The sequence below is a fragment of the Podarcis vaucheri genome, assembly GCF_965113315.1.
Source record: "Podarcis vaucheri genome assembly, chromosome: 6".
Lineage (NCBI taxonomy): Eukaryota > Metazoa > Chordata > Lepidosauria > Squamata > Lacertidae > Podarcis > Podarcis vaucheri.
This window is the reverse complement of record NC_138764.1, coordinates 61354997-61376977: the sequence shown is the minus strand read 5'-3', so window position 1 is coordinate 61376977 and position 21981 is coordinate 61354997. Positions and strand designations below refer to the sequence as shown.

Sequence of the window (21981 nt, the reverse complement as noted above, 5' to 3'; positions counted from 1 at the left end):
GTTTGAGAAAGACAGAATTATTGAGGCTTTTGCTTTCCTAACTTTCTCAGTCTTTTTGTTGGTCTCACTTCTAGTGAGATCTCAACAAAGACTCTGAGACAAGAATGTGCCTTTTCCTTTTCCTGTAATGAAAATAGAACTGTTTTTGGAAGTCGAAAATAAAGGAATCAAATCAATAATTTAATCTAACTTTATGGGCTTGGTGTGCTTGGTGCTGTCATGCACAGCTTCAGTGAACATATTTAAGATGGTGCCTATGGCCCATTTTGAAGGTCACATGAAGTTCATGGATAGGGTACAACTCTCATTGCTTAGAGTCCCAAGAGCACATCTGCACCAGTGTCTGAAATGGCAACATGCACATTTTGGGTGCTATTGAATAATAGCTACTTTTATGGTAGATCAGATAGGACCCACATAGCAAAATGCTGGGAGGAAACTCCCAGAGGTTTTTAGCTCAAGACTAAAGTCTATTACAACCTTCTTTTAAAAATATGTAATTATCTTGACAAGACAGAGTGGCTTGTCTGTTCATTGAGAGACGAATGCGGGAAGGGCTCTGAGCTGAGGGAGAAGATTAATAGTCCTTGTCAATAATGGGAAAGAAAGGATAACTTGACGGGTTTCACATGAGTAATCTCAGTGTAGTCCAAGAGCATTTTTATAACTTTGAAGGATGGGCTGTAAATTTACCTCCTTGATATAATCTTTTTTTGTTGGTCAGTTCTCTATCAATTTGTTGTAGCGTCTCTTCCGCCTGATACATCAGCTGCTGAGCATGGTGCTCCCATCCTGAAGGGAAGGTTACAATGACAGAGAATGGGAATGCTGCTGGGTATCATTCCTGCATCTCTGTTTCTTCGTCTTCTCTCACTGTGCACAGAAGAGGGATAAGGGAGAGGGAGATGCATGCACAGTGTCATGCAGCATCCTTCCGGATATCATCATCATCATGGTTGAAATTTGTTACCTGCCCTTCACCACCAGGTTAAATTCAGTATGAAAAAGAATTAAAACAACAACTTTGGGGTGTCCTGGTTTTTACTTTTTGAAATATGCCAACCCTACCAGAACCAAGAGCTACATCTTCACATCTTCAGCATTCTCTGAAAACCATATAGTGCAGATGCCAGACATACCTCTGTGCGTTGGGAATTCCATGACTATGGGGCTGCTATGGAGCCACCCCTGGGCCACACACCCCAGCTTCTGAGAGTGGACACCAGAGAGAGTCTGTAGGGAGGGAGCTGGATCTTTTAGATATTTGAGGCCTAAAACACTTAGGTCTTTAAATATTAATATGAGCACATTGAATTGGGTCCAGAAACAAACTGGTTTTAGAACATGGGCTACATAAGTTCTAATGGGAACCCCAGCTGATAAACTGGCTGCTGCATTTTAGATCAGTTGAAGTATCTGAGAGATATTCTGTCTTCAAAAGTGACATTGCAGTAGACCACATTAGGTGGACTTATTCCCTGTTGTAGAAAATATTCTCCCCTCCTTGGAGGGGTGTCCAGATTTTTTTTAGTGGTTCATGTGGAAAAGAATGTGCAGTCAACATGCTTTCTTCACTGAAATGGAAAAAGAAGGTATATCCCTCACACACTGGGAAATAAATTGCTACATTTCTAGGAGCTATCTTTCAAATTAAAAACGGCAACTTCTCATATTACATGCCACATTCAACATAGTCACAAAGTTTTAAAAGCTGACAAATATATATTCTCAGGGTGCAATCAAAGCTCCCCCTCCCTCCTTGCGTCAGCCCTGTCAGTCACAGTGACCGTGGCTAAAGGTTGAGGGCCAGGATGATCGGGGCTGATATTATCATACAATGGTAGTGAGACTGGCATGATTTCCAGCAGATCCTGGGTCAGCTCAGCCTCTCCCCTTGGGGCTTCCTGCTGCTTCCCACCAGTTGTGAACCTTGTGGAGCCACCTTGGAGGGTGTGTGGGGATCCCAAAGAAGTGGGGGAGGGCAGAGGTCAGGGAGTTGGAGCTAGACAACCCAAGGGAAGGCCTTAGTGCTTCAAAAAATATTGATGCTGGCGGAGGGGACCAGTGTTCAGAAAGCTCAGGGTATCCGGAAGAAGGCTCAAGTGGGTTGACAGAGGGGTGTTCCACCCTTAAGATACCAGACATCTCCAAAAGGGCTGTTACCACTGTCATTCATGCCAGTATAGAACTTCATCTTGGGGAGGCATATGAGAGTCAGCCAGACGCTGCTGAGGAGGCAGCTCTGTCACCCAGGACACAAAGATGCAAGCACTGGCACAAATAAACCTCACAGGTCCTGCACACTCACTGAAGTGCCTGTTTGCTTGCTCATAGCAGAAACACCTCCCAGGCTACTCTTCAAGAGGAAGAAGCAGGAGGCATGTCACTTGTTGGATCAGTGCCTCAGCTCACGCGTAGCCATGCAGTTTACCTGCTGTGCCTTTAGCCCTTGTTTAGCCTATTTATCATTCAGATCTATGCATTAAAGACTTGGGCAGGAATGGAAAGTTGGGTTTGAGTGAGGACCAGGACACCACCAGTGGGCTTCCCACTTGCTCACCCCTTCAGCAACTGGTAAAAGACTAGCTGAGGCCGGACAGCTGGGTAGACTCCACACACCCCACCCGGTTTGGATTGCTCTGTCTGTGTCACTTGTGAAAGTGCCTCATGTGACTTGTAGATGGTGTTCATTTGGTCCTAAACACCCCCAGACATCAAGAGGATTGGGACTGGCTGCTGATACCTAAGCCCCCCTAGACCCACACAATGGGGCACAAAGATATACCAGCACAGATTTGCTCAGGTATTTTTTGCATACATTTTGTGTTATTTGCTACTTACCAGCTGGTCTACATGGAACACAGTAACCTACCTGCAGTTGTTTGTTGCTAAAGTAACATCAGAATATTGAATAGTGCCCATGTCCTAGTTTAGAATGTTGCATAGGAGGGAGCAGCAGGAGCAAGGCCAGATTGTTTTTCATTCCCTAGGGCATTGCTAAGTGGTTACATACAAGGTTGTTGTATCAGAACCTTTTCAGAAGCTGGCATCTTTTGAAAGAATGGGTGAATCAGGGACCCATTTAAACTTCCTCATTCCTTCAAGAAGCTTCTGAAAACAGATATGGTCCACCAGAATAGAGAGTCTTTAATTTTGCAGATTTAATGCAAACATAAATTGATTTTCCATATGCATGGAAAAAAGTCAAGAGTCCCATGCTGTGAGTTTGATTTATGTCTCAAGGAATGTTAAAATTCAGAATCAAGGCATTGATGCAAGGAAGTATCTCTTTTTTTTTGGGGGGGGTGTTTTGTAATCATTCTCTATCATTGCTTCTACAGCTAAAGAGAGGGGGTTATCTTAGGTTTGCCCTTCCCCAGACTAGGTAGTTTCTAGGAAAGATAAAACCTGTTTCTGTGATGATGTTGGTAGGAAGAACTGATGAAAAACCATGTCATCCTCTTCCCATTAAGCCTTGGTTTCTAAAATATGATTATTCCATTTCTTCCAGTTGGGAACTTGTAGAATTGGAGGCTAACTGTGTTTACTTCCATTGGCTCAATAATTAAGCCAGCTCTTCTTTCAATAGTTGTCACTTAGGAGTCAGTGAAGATCACCTTTTTTTGGCTGGCAATGTTGGCTGTGGGCAGTTTGAATGCTTGGTATTGAATATATGTCTTCATTAGGTCATAATAATAGTATTTCTGGCAGTTCTGTAAGAGGCTGGTGTATGCACTGTTAGCAACTTTCAGCACTACCAAAACTAAAAGTGGAACACATAACTTACTTAAAACTTGGAATCACAAGTATAGAACAAAATTATCTAGAATGAATTACAACATGACAGTGGCGTAGCGTGGGTTCTCAGCACCCGGGGCAAGGCAAGTAATTTGCGCCCCCTAACCCGTGGGTCTTCCGCGAGTCTCTTCCGCGCCCCCCCAGCTGTTGCGCCAGGTGCGGCAGGCCCCCCTGCACCCCCACGCTAAGCCACTGCTCCCACCACAAGTCTTCAGGACAGCCATCCGAAGGCTGGCGCGGGGAGAAGGTCTCTCCGCCCCACCGCCAGGCTTCGGAACAGCCTTCCGAAGGCTGGTGCGGGGAGAAGGTCTCTCCGCCCCACCGCCAGGCTTCGGAGCAGCCTTCCGAAGGCTGGTGCGGGGAGAAGGTCTCTCCGCCCCACCGCCAGGCTTCAGAGCAGCCTTCCAAAGCCTGGCGGCGGGAGGAGGACTCTCCGCCCCACCGCCAGGCTTCGGAGCAGCCTTCCGAAGGCTGGCGGCGGGAGGAGGTCTCTCCGCCCCACCGCCAGCCTTCGGAGGAGGTCCGAGGACAGTGGGGTTCCTGCTTCCTCGAGGAGGGCCGGCCAAACGCGCCCCCCAAATGTTGCGCCCGGTGCGGCCGGCACCCCTGGCACCCCCCACGCTACGCCACTGCAACATGAACACTTTCTTCTGTTAATGCCCAGCACCCTGCAAAGAAGCCAGTGGTACTTAACTGAGTCTATGAACTTAATGATAGTTATGTGTGGAATTTCCACTATCAGTTATACAGTACATATTGTGAGGTAATGATTGAGGAGATTTCACCCCTCCCATACCCAAGAATCTGCTGACCATCTCCTGATGATCTCTGCTGACTCTCCACAGAGAAGAGGAGGCGTGTCCTGCCTATTTAATTATTCTGCCCAGCAACATATCTGTGTGTGTGAGAGAGAGTCAGTCAGTCAGTGTATCGGAGAGAGTGAGAGTGTTAGAGATCCTAGAGATTAGATTGCTGCTAAGAGCAGCTGCAGACTCTCAGTGTAGCATTGCTTTATGCTCAGAATACTTAGCTCTGTATATAGTTTTGTACCATAGTTGTAGTTATAGAATAAAAGGAAGATATTTTACAGAGCTGCTCTCCGAGTGGTTTATACTCTGCAAGACTCTGCAAAACTCTGCTGCGCAACGACTGTATTATTGAGACAGTGAATCCGGTGCTCTCAGCTCTAAGCTGTGAGTCCACAGCACTGTGACCGTTTCCTGCGGGAAGGAGGTCTCTGGCGGTGCTACCCAGCTCGCCCAGCCCAGTCGGGGTTGAGGTGCATGAGTCCAGTTGGCGCACTGGCTCTAGGGCGATGCTGACAATGATAAGCGGCTAAGTATATAGCAGGGATCTGTTATAGTTACATGGTCATGAATGAAGTGGAAGAGCAGGCTGGCCTTCCATCAAGTGTGTGGCTCACATACATAGGTTTTTAAAATTATTTGTTAGGAAGATGAGGGGGTGTGGGGTGTGTGACAGGCCATCCCCAACAATCTAACTCCACCATGTGTTTACTTCAGCATTCCTTCCCCAGCTCACTGTGATTGGAGTAGACTGGGGAAATAATTCACTGTAATTAAAAGCTAGGCCTGCCCATCAAAAGAAGAAGAAGAAATCCATCTTCTCCTCCCCTCTTGCATTCAAGTTGATTTCATGGAAAAGAAAGTAGAGATGGGCATGTTTAACTTTTTGAAGGAAAGAAAACCCAGAGGCAAAGAGCTACTCAGATGGTTGGGCCCTTCCTTGGCACACATGGGTAATGGTGTGGTCCAACTCTGTAAATGAAAAGCTACTCAGAATCACCCCAATTTGCCTTCTTAGTTGAGGTACACACAGTGCTGATGCAAACCCCTCATATAGATTTAGTTGCAACTGTATTCAGGGAAGAACCACATTACTTAAAATGTTGTTAAATTCTTATTGTAGAACATTATTTTAAAGTAGTCTGGCATTTATACAGCGAAGCAACCTTTATAGGAGAACATTGCTTCTGCATTCTCCAATTCTGAAGCAGCAGGAAGTGTCAGGTCAGCCTTTTACAGGGTCATTTTCCTTGTAGGAAGAGTGCTAATGTGCTTATTGCATTTTTATAACATTTGCTCCCATTGCAGAATATACTGGTTGAGCAGAGGACAGGAAGCAGGCACCCAGACAAATAGTATTAGACTTGGAACAGGCCCACTCCTACAAAAAGCAACAGCTTACCCTTGCATCTCCCCATGACTGTTTCTTGCCACCAATCACAAAAGCCCAGGGTTCTTTCCCTAACCAGGATCAAACAGCAAAACAGCTTTTCCCCATACAGGCAATTCCAGTGGCTTATAGTAGCCACCAGCCATGAAAGGCCATTAAGTGACCTATAGAAAAGCTTAAGGGGTTAGGTCATCTCTTTGCTTTGCACAATTGAATAGTATGATTCAGAACAATGTCAAACCTTGCACTTTGAATTTCACGAGGCATCCTTTATGTTCCAGCAGTTGTGCTAATTTGATGTTGCAAAACGCCTAAGATTTCTAAAATGTTGCACAGTCTGAGGTTCTGTGGAACTCTAAGCTATCCAGTGACCCCTGAAATGCAATCCTAAAGCTAAATTGCAAAATCAATGGGACATACTTCTTTGTAAACATGGGTTAGGTTCGGTCTACCCTACAAGACGAACTGCAGACACAAGAAGCAACATCTGGAGTAGAATCTCCGGAAGGCCTACATAAATTCCTTCAGGTTCTATACCTTGTATAGTTTAGAAACTTTTCACTTTCCTACATCCCATTTCAGTCTTATTGACCAACCAGGTGTCACTTCAGTGTGGCCAAAGCAAATAACTGAATTCCTTAAAAAAGGAATATATTTTTAAACTCAGATTGTTGACAGTTGAACATTTTAAAATAAATTCTTCAAAAAGTGCTAAAGGATGGAGTGTCATTGTCCTTGACCCCTTCTAGCTTAGGATAGCTTGCTTGCCTGCCCCTGCCCCCCCCCTCTCTCTCTCTCTCTGTGTGTGTGTGTGTGTGTGTGTGTGAGAGAGAGAGAGAGAGAGAGAGAGAGAGAGACGTTTTTACGCTATCAGGAGAAACCTGGAGGCTTGTAGCTGCTCATCAGCCCCACCCATAAAGACCTGCAGCCCATCCTGACTGATTATTGGTTGGGTGATTCTCCTGAGCAAGCAGCAAGTGTAGTATCAAGTGAATAAAGAAATCTATGAATGTGCTTTTCTTTCCCTGCCTCATCCTTTGCTAGCCATAGGAGTCTCTTTCCCTCTGATATGAATCACCACACCACATATCGCAGCATCAGGGTCATACGAAGCACATAAACATTCTACTTGGCTATTATAAGCTGTGATACTGCTGGAAGGAGCACACTGGGCGGGCAAGGAACTTGTTATATATGTGAAACCTCTGCCAGTCTTGACTGTAGAATGCAAGAGAGGAGATGAGACACCATTCACTTCTGGTAGGTCAGTGCTTTCTCTGATTGTTCCCTTAGGCTGGAAGTAAAGAACCTGTAACTCTCCACTTCTTGCTGGATTCCAGGTCCCATCAGCCCCATACAGATGATCAATAGTTTGGGAAGCTTGGAGTTGTAGCCCAGGACTATCTGGAGGGGCTACCAGTTCCCCACCACTGTCATAGACTTCACAATTCAGAATGTCCCCTATTTTTAAATCCTCTTCTCCTTCTTGAGTTTCATGGCTTTATGCACATAGCCAGGCATGCACAAACACACCCTTCCCCTCTGCTGGTGAAGGGGCAGTATTTGGGAGGCTGGGTTGGTGTTATTCTGGCAGTTCCATACCACAGGGGACCCTCTTTTAGCTCCAATTAACAGTGTGCTGTGTTAATCGGTATCTTTTGCCAAATGATTAACATGTTTCAAGTCCCATTAAGAGCGGTTATGACAGGAAGAGGCAGGCAGCTGTCGTGGGTAATTACCGTATACTTGAATGATCCTGCAATCCAACGCTGGCTGGAGAGGGGGCGGGAGGGTGGGTGGGTGGGGGAGGAATATCGGGATGGGAGAAAAACTGAAGGTGTGTTTGGCAGTGGCAAGGACTTGATAGAGCACATCCTAGAACTGATGGATGCTGTGCAGACCATCCGTTGACACAGCTGATAGCACTTGGGAGACTGATGTGAGAGCCACTGGTGGTGAGATGGATGATGCCAGGGGCTGAATAATATTTGCATATGCTGCTACTGAGGCTGTGACTTGGGTGTACAAGTTTGAGAGTTCAAAGAAAGTGTGCTTTGTGGTTTCCCTTGCTAGCTACAGGCAGCTCTTACACTGTAAAGGAAGCAATCCACAGAAGAGGGTTGCTGTTATAGCATTTGGAATGAGTGACATCCTCCTATATCTTGTAGAGGGCCTGGTTCCTCCCAGGGTTTTGTGATGAAAGTGCTTTCATTATCTGTAGCTCCACCATGAAAGTTACCAAGCAAATGCAGTGAGAATTAACCTCTTGCTACTCATCTTTCTTAATTTCAGGGGAGTTTTGAAAACCTACTTCTAGACCTTTCTTTTCTGGACCATCAAGACCATGAGTACTGTACTAAGTTATGTACAACACATCTTTGTGTGATGGACAGAAGCTGTTGGCTTGCAAAGCATTCACTTATTTGTTTTAAAAATTATACCTCACTTTTCTTTATAAAATATTCAAGGTGACTGATGAGAAAGTTCATAAAATATGGAGTAAGACTGAACAGATGCAAGGACCTCGTGATTCCTTCCAACTCTATGATTCTATGAGAAACAGCCCAAATAGCTAAAATTAGTTTCATACAATAAAACTATGGGTGGGATAAAACAATTTGGCATAAAATAAAAAGACAGAGCATTAAAAGCTCAGTTCACCTGAAGGTTAAGAGAGTGAGTGGGAGCCAACCAACCAACCAAGCCTCTCTAGGGAGGGAGTCGTACAAACTGGAGGCTGCAGCTGGGAAGACCCTGTCTTAAATCCTAACCAATTGTGCTCATCAGATTGGTAGGACACGGGGCCTCTAGTGTTAAATGCAGTGGGCAGGCAGGATCTTATGGGAGGAGGAGATCTTTCAAAGGGTTTTCACTTAGGCTGTTGTAAATAAGAACATTGAGTTTCAAATTGTGCTCAGAAAGGAACTAGAAGCCAACATAAAACATAGGTGATATAATCAGCAGTGGGGGATCTGGAAATCTCTTTGGCCACTGCATTTAGTACCAGCAGAAGCTTCTGAACACTTTTCCAAGGCATTTTCACAGAGAATGGTGCATCAGTCTGGATGTGACCAGGACATGTGTAATTATGGCCAGATTTGTTTTATCAAGAAAGGGGCATAGCTCATTTACCAGCCAAATCTGTGCAAAAGCTCTCCAAGCTCCTGCTGGCATATGAGTTTCTAGGAGTGCAACCAGAGTCAGAAGCACTCCCAAGATGCAAAAGGTAAAAGGACCCCTGACCATTAGGTCCAGTCATGACTGACTCTGGGGTTGTGGCACTTATCTCGCTTTATTGGCTGAGGGAGCCGGCGTACAGCTTCCGGGTCATGTGGCCAGCATGACTAAGCAGCTTCTGGTGAACCCGAGTAGTGCACGGAAACGTCGTTTACCTTCCCGCCAGAGTGGTACCTATTTATCTACTTGCACTTTGACGTGCTTTCGAACTGCTAGGTTGGCAGGAGCAGGGACCGAGCAACGGGAGCTCACCCCGTCATGGGGATTCGAACTGCTGCCCTTCTGATCGGCGAGTCCTAGGCTCGGTGGTTTAACCCACAGCGCCACTCGTGTCCCCCCAAGATGCAAAACTGGCCTTTAAAGAAGAGAGCAATCCAATCCAGAATAAGTTCAGCTCCTGGTTCGGCTCTCCTGCTGACCAACAGTGTCACAGTCTTTTCTGGATTAACCTTAGGTTATTAACAGCTCACATCTAGTTCATTTACTGTACTCAGTATGAATTTATTAAAATAAAGAAAACAGAGAATCAAAGAATTGTAAAGTTGGGAGGGACCTGTTGATATTTTTACCCCTCCCATTGCGAGAATCTCCTAATATGATGTTTTGAGAAAGGAGGGGGCGGAAACAGTTCTTCCACTTCTTCCGCTCCTGCCTGACTGCCTGACTTTGTGTGTGGAGAGAGTCTTATCTATGTAGTGACTAGATGGCTGAGTGGGAGCTGTAACACTCATGCAAGTCAGTAGTTCTTTAGTTTGTAGTAGCTGTTAGAAATAAAAGAAGTTATGCTTCACAGCTAGCTTCTGTGTTGTTTATACTCTGCTGAGTCTGGTGCTCACAATGCACAGTTGTGAGTCCAGTGCACTGAGACCTGCTTTCCAGGATTGGAAGGTCTCTGAAAGTGCTCCAGTCGCCTAGCCCAGTTAGGGCAGAACCATTTATTGGGCCCAGTCACTGACATCGGTTGAAAGGCGTACTGACAGGACCCCAAGGGTAATCTAGTCCAACTGCCTGCAATGCAAGAATCTCAACTAGATCAATCATAACAGATGGCCTTCCAAGTTCTTTTTAAAAACCTTCAGGGAAGGATGGACTTTGTATGCTCTAGCAAAACAAATAAGAAGTTTGAGTACTCAGAGGCTAGAACAGCATGACAGGTTTTTCTGCAATCAAAGCTGGGGCATTTGTGCTCCTAGTGTGCTAATGTGAAACAGAGCAATTTAAGATGGAAAAATTGCGTAGGAAAGCTGTTGCTAACAGGATGGAACACCACTACAAGCATTTTTCACACAGGAGGAGTAAATCACCTTCCAGTCTCCCTCTCCTGCTATTTATGGGAAGAGGTGATTGTCGTTAATGTGGAAATATCATTATAAGTTTTACATTCACACTAGAAAACTATATGGGCAAAAACTGCAGGTCTTGCTCTTTCATTGAAAACAGTATAGTATACAGCACTTGCAGGGAGCCCCAGGCCTGGGTGCTGCAGGTGGCCCCCACAGGCTTCTCCACCTGGCCTCTGGGACTCTCTTCAGGCCACACCTCCTCTCTGTGGGCCACACCCCTCTTTGGCTCTCTACCAAACCCTCCTTGGGAGCTTTTGCCTAGGTGGAATATGTTCATGAATTGTGATAATAGGTAATGGAGAGGAGAGTGGGTATATGTAGAAAACCTATGAGTTTTACTTGGCTGGAATGTTGTAGCCACCTATATAAAGATATGAGTCACATATTTCGCTTCACTTTGATCTCTGTCCACCCCTTACACCCACCACTGGTTTGTGCCCGTGTGAAGGATATCCAGGAATGAATGCTCCCCCCACTGGTAGATTGAAAGAGGCTCCTTATCCCTGATCTACAGGATCACTGAAATCATGGAATGGCATTGGTTACTTTGTGGCTTTTGCACTCCTACTACTAATGAGACAGGGCCAGTCTAGCCTTGCTTCTAGATTTCCCACAGGTGTCTGGTTGGCTACTGTGAGAACAGAATGCTGGCCTAGGTGAGCCTTGGTCTGATCCAGTGGAGCTGTTGTAATGACAAGACTCAGCCCAACTCTTTGGCACTATGGAGGTATGCACTGGGTGGGTTTTTCTTCTTATTTACTTTCATGTGCAACAAATGAACTGAAACTGTTATGGTCTTCTAATATTTCCTAACATTCCTCCCCCCGCATCTCAGTACACATTTTCACCTCAGCATGAAAGAGTTCAGTGGATACACTCCTTGCAAGAAGCAGGAGTCCTTTGAATCCTTTTCAGGAACTGAAATTCCACAGTGAATACTAGATTTCAAAGCAAATGGATAACCCTGTAAGTCTACAGTTGCCCATGAAAGTATGTGATTGAACCCCGCCCTTTGCCTTTTGTCTTCCAGATCGTGAGCGGATTGGCCAGGACTCTGCCTATGAGCAGGAAGGAAAGGTGCAGTTTGTCATCGATGCTGTCTATGCCATGGGCCATGCACTTCACAACATGCACAAGAACTTGTGCCCTGGGAAGATTGGCCTCTGCCCCAAGATGGACCCAGTAGATGGTGCAGAGCTTCTCAAGTACATCCGTAGCGTCAATTTCTCAGGTCTGTCTGTCTGTCTGGGATAACCCTCAAGGCCATACAGCTGCTTGTGGCTTCTTGGGGCATCAAACCCTGCCTGGCTTAATATAAAACACTGACTGAATGTTTAAATGTTCCACTTGCAACGTTTTCTATGGTTTTGCATCCCCCAGCCACAGACTTAGTGTAAGATGTATTCCTGCCTCCCAGTACTCTGAAAATAATACATCTTGAGATGCAACAACAAGCACACCAGGTTGAAATGGCGTTGGGTGTTTTATCTGTAATTGCTACTCTTCATTCACCACTTTTTTAATGGAGCATCTAATTAATGTTCTCATCAAACAGTTGTTTCCCTATGTTTCTCCTGGCTTCTTTCATTTCGTTTGGGAGCCCAAACAAAAATCTGCCTTCTGGGGAAAAATAAAAAAGCAACAGCACAGTTGGTCCACCGGTGTAGATTACCTTTGTGCTGCCCATCTTTTGAAAAGAGACAGGTTTGATGTGTGCAGCAAGGTTTCAGGCAATTGAACCCTGTTGGCATGTCTCTGCACACCTTTGAGTAATGTGTTTTAGCAATTACTTTATATTTAATTGGTTTTTTAATGTGCACTAAACAACGCAAAAGCTCTTAAAAGAATGTTATGCAAATTCTGGAACAACTCCTCCTCCTCCTCCTTCTTCTTCATATTATTAACACCATTTATCCCCTCTTGACCACATGGCTACATTGTTAAAGGCACAGAGCCTCTATAAAGGTGAAATGGGGGAACAAGCAACCCTACTTGTCAGATGATTGGCTTTTGGTTGCTTTGGGTCATGTCTATGAGATGGGAGTAGTTCTTCCTTGCCCTAGAGTGGTTATAAAGATTAGTAAATTATGGTACATGCAGTGCAGTGCTTTTTTCTGAGGGTACGCAGGGGTTTAGGGCATACCCTAAACATTTTGGGAATTTCATTGGCCTCATTGAGGGGCAGTATTTCAATATGAGTAGGAAAATGAGAGTACCCCTAAACATTCTTTTTTTAAAAAAACACACCACTGGGTACATGAATCATAGAATTATGGAGTTGCAAAGAAGGGAGGTTATGTTTCTCTGTTTCTCATTTTTACTATCTTAAGTTCAGTTTTTCACATTTCCACATCAGTTTGCATTCAAAATAATTCTCATGAAACATCACCAGCATTTTACCTTTTTGTATGCAATTTTACCCAACATAACATATTTTTGCAAGCAATTTCTCCCAATATAATGCATTGCTCTATGGTATTTTCATTAATATATACCAGGGGTAAGCAACCTTTCTCAGCCGTGGGCTGGTCCACTATCCCTCAGACTGGGGGGAGGGGTGATTATATTTTGGAAAAATAATAATGAACGAATTCCTATGCCCCACAAATAACCCAGAGATGCATTTTAAATAAAAGGACACATTCTACTCATGTAAAAACATGCTGATTCCCAGACTGTCCACAGGCTGGACTGAGAAGACAATTGGGCTGTATCCGGCCCCCGGGCCTTAGGTTGCCTACCCCTGATATATACATTTTATGAACACTTTCCCCTTATGTATGCATTTTCATCCATATTGGTTGGAGAACTACACTGCAATAATCTGAATTGAACAATCTTTTGAAACATTTCAAAAGATAGGTAAGGTTCATTTTGCACATTTTGGAGGGAACTGTGGAATAGGTAGGTTCATGTTAAAAAGCAAACCAAACTGAATTTCCCCCCATCCCTAACTTTAACTGAGTTCATTCATCATGCACCATACGAAAGATCAGCTTCTCTTTGTCCACTGCACATATTTTAGAAGTGACCACCATATGTGGAGGGGAAATGTTTCCATGAAAGTTCATAACAAATACATACCAATCTAGGGACCATGACTAGCCAAACCACCCAGGGTCATTTTTACTCATCATTTTCATCAATTTGCCTCTCCTCACACATGCAGTGTTGGCTGCAACTGTGATGTGAAAAAAGGAGAAAAAGGCAGAAAAATGGGGGCCTCCCATCTCAGTTTTTTCTCCAGTTTTTCAGATTTTTTCTGGGCTTCCACATCTCTAGTTGCAAACACATGGTGGGAAAACTCAGCTCTCCCACAAAGTGGCTCAAGTGACTGAAAGAAACCATCTAGATTCGGGTAGGAGCTTCTGATAAGGAGCTCCATGTGCAGAAGTGAAAGTGGAATTTGCATGTATCTGCATCTTGATAGCTGGGCTATTTTTTTAGCCCTCCCTATAAGAATTGACCAGGGAGCATGTGGCAAAAACAGACTAAAGCCGGCATCTCCTAAAGTCCCATCATAATTCTATGCACATGAACAATCCCCAGTTCCATTTCCTTATTCTCGTTCCACATTTTTGTTCCTTTCTTGTTAGACAATCTTCCCTTGCCCCTGATTAGTAATTCCTTTACATATTCTAGAAACTCATCACATCCTCACATTATATCTCTTTAATATACATTTTTCTGCTTCTGCCTCCTTATTACATCTATTTATCTCTCCTCTGCAATCTCCTCACAATCCGTCTCCTTTATTTATTCTTTCCCTATCTTCTTGTTTGATTTTCCTGCTTTTTAATGTTATTGGGATTTATTTGTGCAATTCATTTGATTTTGTTTCAAGATAAACTTTTGAGGGAGGTGGGGGCACAGCAAAGAGTCTTGCTTTGAGGCAACTTGCTAAATCAGTGTAATTAAATATTTTATAGTATTTCTCATCTGGTCACATCCTTCTCTTGATAAATACAATCTGACTACATAAACCTCACTTGTATGTTAGATTATCCATTTAAAGCCAGGCAACTGGGTGTCTTCTTTTAATTGGGCTTATCTTTGAAATTTAGCATGTTTTAAGAATTGTCTAAGGGGAAGAGGCAATCTCATTTTTTCACTGCATGATCTCACCAGTGGTTCAGTCCCCACTCTGCACTTTTGAAATGGTGAAGAAAGGTCTTCTGGATGCTTTGTAAGCATTTGTAACTTGCTAGTCTTTGGCAAATCCATGAATAGTGGGTAGGGCACAGCTACAACTTAGTGGTGTGTAATCTCTGTATAGGTAAAGGGACTTGTGAGATTACTTTCCCAAACAGATTGGAGAAGTCCATGGTGCTGAAAGAAGTAACCAAACTAAAACACGCCACTGGAGTCTGTGTCTGTAATATGAAGATTATATAGATGCCATTCACAAGTGTTAGTGAGCTCTATCATATTCTCCATCTACACTTTTTCAGTGGCTGTGTATTCCAAGCCCCATGAAGGTTAGGAATGAGCTATTGATCCACTGTGCAGAATTCTGCTGGGGACTTCCTCCTGCTTCTCTCTGCTCATCATCTTTCTCCTTATTTGGTGGTAAAATGGATTATTCCCCATTCCATTCTGGGAAGAAGGGCTCCAGTAGAGGAGAAGAAGACAGGTGATGAAGGAGCAATTGGGTTCTGATCCTGCTGAAAACCTACTAGGATAGAACTTCACTACTTCCCATTTATGTATTGTTCCACAGGGAGAGAAGGAAGTTGAAAAGCTTAGGTGTCTGCATCCTAGTTTCTTTTAGACCAGGAATGGGAAATGTGTGGTCCTCCAGAAGCTGGTGAATTACACCTTTCATCATCTCTAACCATGCTGGCTGGGGCTGATGGAGTCTTAACTAGAGGGCCACGGGTCTCCCTCTTTTACAGCTTTCTGCCTCTGCTTTTAGAATTAAACAAGTAATCAATCTATTCAGTGCAATCATAAGACTGGAGTAGCCTCTATTTGTATCACTCTACCATGTGCATGTGTGCAAGCACAGGGCAAAGAGATAGAAATCTTAAACAGAGCCAAAGGGGGTGAGCAAATGTACTGTCCACAGCATCTGCCCACTCATTTCCAGGCACTGAGCAGCTGGTGCGAATGCCCAATCAGGCGCTGACTGCTCTTGTGATTAAGGGCTGCATCTCACTCCCACCCACTCTCCCTCCTAGGTTGCATCCCTCAGTGCTCCTCTGTGGCTGTCCCCTGTGCACATGAGTGGCAGGGATGTCAATGCTGATCACTCACTGTGCATATCAAGTGTAATGAGCTGTCTGCAAAGGCATCCAGAGCAGGGCTGGGAAAGCCAGCCATCCTGCCTCTCAGCTTGCCTTTTAGCCTGCTTGGATCTGTGTGGGACTCCAGGTGTTGTTGTGGTGAGCAGGTCAGCCTAACAGAGCTTAGAGAGAGCAGCTGGCATCCCCTTCTGTTTGCTCAGGCTTTTTTCTGTGGACCATAGTTTTCAGCAGAAAGACTTTTGCTAAGTACAACCTCTGTTCCTTGAAAGCTGCAGTAGTAGTGCAGACCAGCACTCCTCCACCTGTGACCACATGCCAATCTCATTGCAGGAATGGTAGTAGTGAGAATATTGAGCATGAACAGCAGTCCAACTTTGGAACCCATAGATCAGTTTTCAAAAGTTTGATATGCACTGCAGCAGTTAGTGTTATTATTCATTATTATTATTGCACTATCCGTGTTAATGGCCTTTTATAAAATATAAAAGCATACACTTCTATACAAAGCAACTTTCAGTCTAAAATGTGACACTGGGGAGACGACAGAGAAAGGTGAGGGGAAAGGAGGCACGGCTAAAGTGGTTATCTCCATGGTGTGAAAAGCTCCACTTTCTAATCCTTGCAGATCAAATCTCTATTTAAAGGATAGCTTCAGGGATCTGAACTGAGGCTAGCAGCCCGAAACAGGACTGCACAATGTGTGACCTCCAGACTGAATACAGCATGCCCCTACACCATGTAATAATGCCCACTAGATGCTTGAAAACCCACCTCATTTAGAGGCATGCAACAACAACAACAACAACAACAACAGAAGATCTAACAACAAAGAATCTTGTGGCACCTTGAAGACTAATCTGTTTATAAATGGTTTCTTCTACAATGGTCTAGCCCCATTCAAACAGGGCATGTAGTTAGTGCACCACTGTTGTGCTGCCTGCCATACATGGTTAGTGAAATGTTTTCAGCTTGATGGGTTGCACACACCACATACAGTATACAAAGGCAGCTGTGTAGTAATTACAAAAGGACCTAACCTGGCCTGATCCACACATCCACCCAATCCACCTGGACCCTGGGAAGCTGAGGTCCTGCTGTTACAATGAGAGGAGCAAACAGAACAGGGCTGCTGAGCCATGCCATTCCTTCCTCCATTTCCTTGCTCCATCCACCTTTCTTCATTCCCAGCTCTCATACTGGAAGCAAGCGAGGAATGGAGAAATCTGACTATGAGGGAAGGTGGGAATCTAAGGTGTCCGGATGCAAAAGAAGGCAGGGGTTCTGCACCTTTAACCATTCTGCACGATCAGCAATTTCAGCAAGAGGAGCTTCATGCAAGCTGCACCTGTTGAAATGCCCTGCAAAGGTGCAGAAGCCCTGCCCCCCTTTTTACATCTGGACACTGGAGCTTCCATGCTTCTTTTCTTGTTAGACTCCCACCCCTCACTTCATATGTGAATGAGGTGGCTGTGTGAAAAGATGTTGGTCTTTTATTGTTACCCCTGCTGCCCTGCATTCGTGGTTTTAAAAGCAGCTCAACCTAAAGAAACAAGTGGAGTTTTGTTATCTCCATGCAAAGAAAAACACCACCACCTTTTGAACTGGTCTCCATGGCTGGGTCCTTTAATGGAGGCTTGATCTTCAGGAATTAGCAAGTGAAGCTTTTCATAGCAGAAAGATAAACATTGCCACCTGCTAATTGCTGCAGATCAAATTTCTGGTAAAAGCACACAATCCCTGGTTCAAAAGCTGGCCACGTAGCCTGCTGTATATAGAGCTGGGATGAAAAGTTCACCCAAGCAATTTTTGCCAAAGCCCCCAAATAAAACAAACAACCTTCCTCCAACATTGGATTACTTGGGAGGGAAGGGGGTCAAGCTAAAGAGTGTTCATGTTGCTTTAAATACCAGGTGGTTGAGTGTTTTCCTCCTTCCCCCCTGCTTTTATAAAACCTTTTATAAACTCCTTGCTGCCATTGTGGAGAGAGGTTTGGCTGATCTAGCTGCATTCCTGGGACTCAATGCCTCTGGGAACAATGTGGTGGAGCAGCCAAGCCATCATGTGAAATGACAACAAGTCTTTTGTTGTCATTTTTCTTTTTAAGAAAGATGAAAGCTTTGCCTGTTTCATATTTCAGGTGAGATGGACATTCAAATGCCCCCTGAAAGTCACACAATACCCCCTCTCTTTCGCTGGGGATATACGGTCCTGTTAAAGTGGAGGGAGTTATGGAGCCCAGCACTTGTATTTACTCAATATTCTCCCTGCTACCACTCCTGAAGTGAGGTTGGCAAGCTTCACTTAACTTCATTGTGTCAGGGCATTGGAGCAGGACCAGAAAAAGGCTCGCTGATATTGAATACCAGCAGGGGTGGCTGGTAGAAGGGAGGGCAAAATGCAGGGATCCTAACAGTAGGGCGAGCTGGAGCCAAAGGCAGGCAGAGCCAACAAATCCTAGCTTTGTCCCCATCCTTTGCCCTGCTGAGCTTTACAAGGGACAACAAAGAGAAAAAAGAGGAAGGAGCTGATGGGCAGAGCCACCCCTGGACTGGTTGAAAGTAAGAAGACAGGCAGGTGAGGGCTGACTGAGGACACATGAGAGTGGGGTGGCACTGCCCCATTGGCCCAAATAGATCAGCCTCCATTGAATACCAGTTGCTGGAAGTCACAGGTGGGGATAATGCTGTTGCACTCAGGTTCTGCTTGTGGGCATCTAGTCGGCCACTTTGAGGATGCTGGACTAGATAAACCTTTGGCCTGATCCGGCAAGACTCTTCTTATGTTCTTAATTGTCTCTAGTGACTATTGAGATCTCAGCGATCTAGAGCACAGGGAGTCTTGAGTGCAGCACATTTCTTCAGGTTTGTGGGGACAGGATCTAGTCTCCTGCGAGTGGAGGCACATTGCAAGGTGAGGGAAGGAAGCTCCGTTAGGTACGTCTTGCAGAATCCCTTTCAGCACCTGCCTGCACTGAGCCTCCTTCCAGCCCCGGCTTTCAGCTCTTTGATTTCATGACATGCACGTCCACCCGACTCTATATAAATGTGTTGTTATTTTCTGTCTCAAGCTCTCCGGTTGAATACTGAGAGGGGATTACCGCTCTCGGTGAATGAATGATGTAGCCTCATGATGTACTGTCACTATGTATGGATTCATTGCTCAATGGCTTAGGGAAGAAGAATATGCCTGGACATCCAGCAGGGGAGTAACAATATGCAGGAAGATCCAGAGAGGGAGGGAGGCCTGCGTGATGTCCTTTGGAGCGTGCTTTATGTACATAATGGAACTGATTGGGTGAATGACAAGCAAAAAGAAAGTGTCCTTTTCTTTGTCCCTTATGCAGTCTGATTCCTTATATAACCCACAGGAAACTTGCACCCCCACCACCTGCTTTTCTCCCTCCCTCCCCTCCCTCTTTCTCTGCTCTGGTGCCTATGAGAAATTTGACCACATTCACACAGTTGGTGGCAAACAATTTAATTGATAAAACACAATCGTAAATTTATGCTCTCTAGGCCTTTTCATTTTATATTCAAATTATGAACTTGTTTGGCAAGGCACTTCCAAGTGTTTTTTTCTCTGTGTGTCACCTAACAGCATATTTGGGCCTCCGTTATGATTTTTGTGCCGTTCATGAATGCTGTTAACGCAGGAGGGAATTTGGGAAAGGGATCAAATGGGCTCCACCTGCAGGCTTGGTGCAGAGGAGGAATCCTTTTCAAATGGAATTAAACACAGGATTGGACTTTTCCAGTCTGATTGAGCTTTGTCCGAAATTGGACCATGTCTTTCGGGATTAGTTTTTAAATAAATGAATAAATAAATAAGCCTAATTATATGCAAAATTAGCCAGCTTTGTCAGCCTTAGTCAGCCCCACCTGCCTGCCTTCTTACTCACAACCGGTCCATAGGAAAGATCCACAACATCCATTTAAAGCACCTTCAATGCACATTTAAAGCACATGATTTTCTTCAAAAATTTCTGGGAACTGCAGTTTTCCCCTCACCCAGCTACAATTCCTAGCACCCTTAAGAAATTAAAGTTCCCAGGATCCTTTGAAAGGAAGTTTAAATGTGTGTTGAATGTGCTGTAAATGGAAGGAGCAGCTATGCTGTCCTCAGTGTTGCGCTTGTAGAATTCAGCAGGGAGGGGGATGAAGCCAAAACTAAAATTAGTTGGCTCTGTCATCGTTGGCTTTGGCTCAGCTCCTATTGGCCTTTTTGCCTTTTGCTCCATCACTCTGAATGGACACCAGCCATGGCTCATTTATGTAGCATGATTGAATAAGTATTGATATGTTAAGTATTTCTATACATCTATATGTATTGTTGTGTGCATGCATCTGGTTATGTGCCAGCTACTTTAGGAAACCTGGCATGTATGTGTCTATAATTTGCCCAAAATAATGCATTTAATAATGTGTATGATACTTCATATAATAAGCAAGGTTTGTTCGTATTTTTAGCAGAACTATAACCCTGCCCTCCACCTTGTGTCCCATTGAGCTAAATGAGCAAAACAAAAATAGGAAACAATTGTGTAGATAAGCCCAACGTTGAGATTTTTTTATTATTATAGAAAATTCTATTCCTAATGCAGCTGTGCAGGGAGGAGCGAAACTAGGATTTATTTCACCCAGATCAGAGACCCAGTTTGGCACGCGCGCGCACACACCCACACCCACACCCACACCAATGTGCAGTTGCGTATACAGAGAGAGAGAGAGAGAGAGAGAGAGAGAGAGAGAGAGAGAGACTGGGATCCTCAATAGTGCCATTCTGAAGGGTTCACCAGGGTCAAAAAAACCCTGGCTAGCCCCCCCCATCCCCCACTACGGGTCTATGTGCAGGTTTCACTGTGTTATTTGGAGCTGAAGTTAAACAAAACTGATTTCAGCCTTATGTGTGTTTTTTTTAATGGTCAGTTGCTTCTCAGGTTGCACTATACCTTAACTGAGTGGAAGGCCTGATCCATGAAAGGAGTTTCTTGGAGCCCTAGCTCTGTGCAAATATATAATTGTAGGCGTTATCACTATGCGAGCAGAAAAAGCCACAAGGATTTCTCTAGGCAACACAAGGAGCCGAGGAGTAAGACTAATGTTATTTTCTGCTTGCCCAAGGTAAAGAACTAGCTTTTAACTATTTTAGATAAGAGTGTGGGGTAGATTATTAATGGCAGTAGAGCCAGTCCAACTCAAAAGTTGGGGAGCCAGTTTCTGAAATTCAGTGGAGGGGAGCTGATTTTACTGATCTACAGATCCAGCCCCTTGCATTCAATAGCTATTTGGGTACACAGCAGCTGGGAATCTGTATCCTATATCAGTTCTCCTAAATAATAATAATAATAAATATTAATAAATAAATAAATAAATAAATAAATAAATTACAGAGGAATCCCAGCCTCTGTGTAATCATTACTGCATCCCTGATGTCCATACCAGCCAGGGAGCAAGGAACTCCCTTCTCTATTATATGCTAGCCTAAAGCCCCACAATGTCAAGTGATGGTTGTAGGAGCAGCTTGAGATCCAGGAACATTCAACTGGTGGGGTTTCCACCATACTTCCATCTACCTGTGCTTCTGGTGGGTGGAATGGGGAGCTTCATGCTGGAGAAGTGATGGTGGTGTCACTCCACACATGGAGGCTAGCAGAGTTGTTTTGGACTGGATGGAGGGAGACCTCTACCCGATCTCTATCATGACCAATCAGAGGGTTGGAGTGCAGCCTAAGCAAGGAGATTTAGTTCACATATCCTGCAGCTTTAGTTCACTTATTCCACAACTTTGCATTTGCTAAAAGCCCCTAGGTCAATTGGAGCAAAATCCAGGCAGAGTTAACTGTGTCCTCTTGATAATAGTGGCAGAGTTGAACCTGGTAAGCTAAGCCCAGTTGGACTTCTGATGTACTGCAGACAACCTGTGTGGTATAGTGGTTAGCGTGTTGGACTAGGACCTGTGGGATCAGGGTTCAAATCCCCATCCAGCCATGAAGCTCTTTGGGTGACCTTGGGCCAGTTACTCACTCTCAGCCTCACAGGGTTGTTGTGATAATAAAATGGAGAGCTATGTATGAAAGGTGAGATATGAATGAATGACTGAATGTACTTTGGATGGATCGCACTCAGGATTCCCATGTATATGTGTGCATGTGCATTTGCTTC

At 44.5% G+C, this 21981-nt stretch overlaps 1 protein-coding gene across 2 annotated transcripts in view; it reads left to right on the top strand.

The window, feature by feature from the left end:
* GRM4 (glutamate metabotropic receptor 4) overlaps positions 1-21981 on the top strand; it is a 292534-nt gene that overhangs the window by 228808 nt on the left and 41745 nt on the right. For both annotated transcript variants that reach the window (XM_082226841.1, XM_082226842.1), the window contains exon 7: positions 11605-11805. In XM_082226841.1, the coding sequence (XP_082082967.1) occupies positions 11605-11805 (201 nt within the window). The remainder of the gene's footprint in view (positions 1-11604; positions 11806-21981) is intronic.